Raw genomic sequence first — 3,621 nt, 5'->3', positions numbered from 1 at the left:
CAGGATGTAATGTATTTTGAAAACTACGATTTTTGAGCCTCTGAAAAATATATGTATACATATAATGTAGATACATTGTGTTTTCTAACTGTATTTCTGTCTTTTTCATGTCATAAAATAGATTTTATGTATTTCAAAACTAGCAATGATGCAAATTCAAAACAGAACCACATTTTCCAAAAGGGTGAAAACAGACACTTATAGCCCTTTATAGATTTTGATTGATTAAAAACAGGCCAAAATGCATTTTTTTATATATTAAAGGGTGTAGACCCCTATAATACACTGTCAAAGTGAAAAGGTTGACAACATTTGAGTCAAAATTCCTGCTTTATTTCCAAAGATCAGAGAGAAGCTGAAAGGAAAACCAGCAAAGCAGCAGCAGCAGCAGCTCATAGAAACAGAACAGAACAGAGAGAGGACAGCAGACAGTAAGGAATTTACCATCTCATAACATTATGCAAATGTGAAAAAGGGTGGGACGGATTTTAAGGTCTTATAGCCCCACCTCAGAGCTCCCCTTAAGGTCTATTTAAAGGAGAAAACAGCTTCAGTTGAACTGCTGGTTTTCCGAAAGCCAAGATTTTAAACAACATTGTAAGTATGTGTATATATATGTTTATAAGAGAAAGGGACTTAAATTAGTATTGTTTTAAGGTGCAATAATTGTGTTTGGTTTACTTATCAAGAATACTATTTTTGTAACATTTGTGACAAGATCCTTGCTGTAATCTTGTGGAGCTAATGCTTTATTATGAAATCGGTTAATACAGGGTACTTTTACACTCTGAAAACAGCTAGTTTTTTTCTGAATACACATCGAGTATAAACATATAAATTTGGATTAAAAAAATATATTTAGTTTGAATGCTTCAGTTTTTCAAGTGTTTTGGTCATTAAGATCATTTTTTTTACAATTTATTCTTTAGGAAGAGCATTTTCCCGAATCCATCACCAAAGTGGTCATTTCTGGTGAAGAAAACAACCCACAAGAGGAAATCCACCCAAACACGTGAAGATCTTCATCCACAGATAGTGAGTATTTTGAAAAACATAGATTTTCTTTTGCCAAAATTATTAATACTAATACTTAAAGCTTCTAATTGACATCAATGCTAAAAATGTGTTTAATAACTCAGTACTTATGACTAAAAATGTAATTATTGAATCTGATAACATTTAAACAAGAGTTATACAAATACAAATTGGCTGATAATGTGCAAACTTTCACACGGAATGAAGTCTGTCAGTGAGATCCAGAGAACTGTAATGAGACAACAGAAGAAAGCACAGCCAGAAACTCATGACTGTAAATTAGTTAGAGTGCTTGACAAAAACAGACAATAAATTACCATACCATCAAATGCCACTCCCCTTTGTGCAGATGTGAGCCAGAAATAAAATCTCATCCATGAACCCTGCAGAGGGAAAAACAAGATTGCTAAAACATGTAGTAGGTCTATTGGTGACTTTAAATTGACTCTATTTTACAACAGATTACATTATCAGTATAACTTTCAGGTTAAAAAGGTGTATAAAAACTGTATTCTGCATCTGATCCCTTCCCCGGGGGAGTGGTGAGCTGCAGACACACCCGTGAACATTTGGTGTTTTAACCCTCTAAGAAAAAGCATATCAGTTATTAATTTCTGCACCACATATGAACACGGGATATCACCAATTCAACATACAAAGCAAAGCAGTACTTCTCAACAATATTTGTAACAGTTCATGGCAGGTCCCAGATGTTATCTCTGTCTGGCTTTTATCTAAAGGCATGGATGACTTTGCTCTTCACTACAACCGTTGAATGTTATTGTTATATCCTAATGTGGCAAATTATGCTGTTTGATTAACTCAGAAAACAGAAGAAAACCAACAGAAATTGGCTTATTTTGACACACTTTAATTTATGTATGTAAGAATTTGATGGCATACAGGTAGCATCAACAATAGTATCATACGTCACCTTTTTCTGAAAAATTATTCCAAAGCTTCATTTAAGCAAGACGACTTTCAAAGGATGTATTTTTATTGACAAGCGAAATGTGTAATCTAAAAATGCTTCATCATATGTTAATTAAGAAACAAAGAAGTAAATGACACTTTTGGGTTTGTTGTTCTCCTTTTTAGGTAAAGGACCAAATAAAAACAAAATGTCCTACCTGGCACCTACATTGCTAATTGGTGGACAAGGTGGCAGTCCGTTTAATTTCACAGGTGAAGACAATGGAGCCACACTGAGGAAGATATGGGTGTGGACTGGAGGGTGGCAAGTGAAGGCTGTGCGAGTGTGGCTGACCGACGGTCGAGTTCAGCAATTTGGAAACGAAGCGGGACAGTTTTCAGAGTTTGAATTCAAAGACGGAGAGCAGATTTCGTCACTTACTCTGTGGGGAAATGGAGCTGGAACCCGTCTTGGGGCCATCAAGTTCAACACGACTCGCTCTAGAGAATTCTTCCCAAAAATGACCGATTGGGGACTGAAAACACCTTATCAAATTGATGTTGGATCTGGAATTTGTGTGGGTGTTTTTGGGAGAGCAGGTTCAGACATAGATAGCATGGGATTTAAGTTAATAAACACCATCAAATCAACTAAGCTAACTAATGTCTACTACCCCACCCTTCACCAGGTCATTCCCCAGATCGCTACAGAAGAAATCAAGTCTCTCACTTACAAAAACGACACTAATGTTACTCAGTCGTACACAGTTGAAACATCCAAAACCATAACAAAGAAATCCTCCTGGTCTGTGACAAACAAAATAGAATCAACTTTTAGTGTAAGTGTTCAGGCAGGAATCCCAGAGGTTGCTGAGGTTTCTACGGGTTTCAGCTTCACAATGGGAGTAGAAAGTTCTTATAGCTTAGAGAACACAGAGGAGAGAAGTGAGAAACTGTCATTTCCAGTTCAAGTTCCTCCTAAGAAAAGTGTAGAGGTTGACATCACCATTGGTAGAGCTACAGTGAATCTTCCCTACAAAGCAACAGTGGAGATCACTTGTTACAATAATCATGTTCTCAGGTTCAATACCAGTGGAGAGTACAAAGGGGTCACTTACACTGATGCAAAAACAGTTGTGAGAGAAATTTAAGTCCCTCAAGCATTTAACTTTGTTTTGATATTTTCACATGGTATCTTACTTGAAAAGCAAGCAGCTTTGAGTTTTAATTTTGCATGTAGCTTTTTGAGCTCTTTGATTTTACAGCCAGTTTTGCAGTCTATAGTGTCTTCTCACTACCTTAATAATGACTTTCAACTTCAGTTTATTGTAGTATTGATTCAACTTTGTGTGTTGTTTGAAAAAATATACCCACCAATGACATCTATTTCAATTGTTTATTGTAGCGAATACTTTGTTTGACTGTTGTTGTGTCATAACTAATAGGAAATTACTATTGCAGATAGAATCCATCAGATTTTCACTAAGAACAGCATTCTGAATTATTTTTGGCAATGTCTGACTGGTAAAACTTTCAAGGGAATGACAAGAAATATTTGTGTGAAATATGTATTTTTTATTTTCATTGCTACACATGTACTTTTTTTCCGACTACTAGAAAGTTTGAGTTGTTGGTGTGTTTTGTGACATCAAAATGTAATACAAGTGTTGTACT

The 3,621-nt window shown here is 35.6% G+C and overlaps 1 protein-coding gene across 1 annotated transcript; it reads left to right on the top strand.

Moving 5' to 3' along the window:
• Positions 1-469: 469 nt before the first annotated feature.
• On the top strand, positions 470-3,083 carry LOC112156674 (aerolysin-like protein; the record flags this gene model as incomplete). Its single annotated transcript, XM_024288944.2, is given in 3 exon segments — positions 470-597; positions 930-1,035; positions 2,134-3,083. A coding segment is annotated over 1 exon segment (927 nt), but the record flags the coding sequence as incomplete, so codon positions are not given.
• Positions 3,084-3,621: the final 538 nt, after the last annotated feature.

This window comes from Oryzias melastigma, linkage group LG2 (assembly GCF_002922805.2).
Source record: "Oryzias melastigma strain HK-1 linkage group LG2, ASM292280v2, whole genome shotgun sequence".
Lineage (NCBI taxonomy): Eukaryota > Metazoa > Chordata > Actinopteri > Beloniformes > Adrianichthyidae > Oryzias > Oryzias melastigma.
Note: the sequence above shows the minus strand (reverse complement) of the source record. Positions and strands in the feature narration are given on the sequence as shown.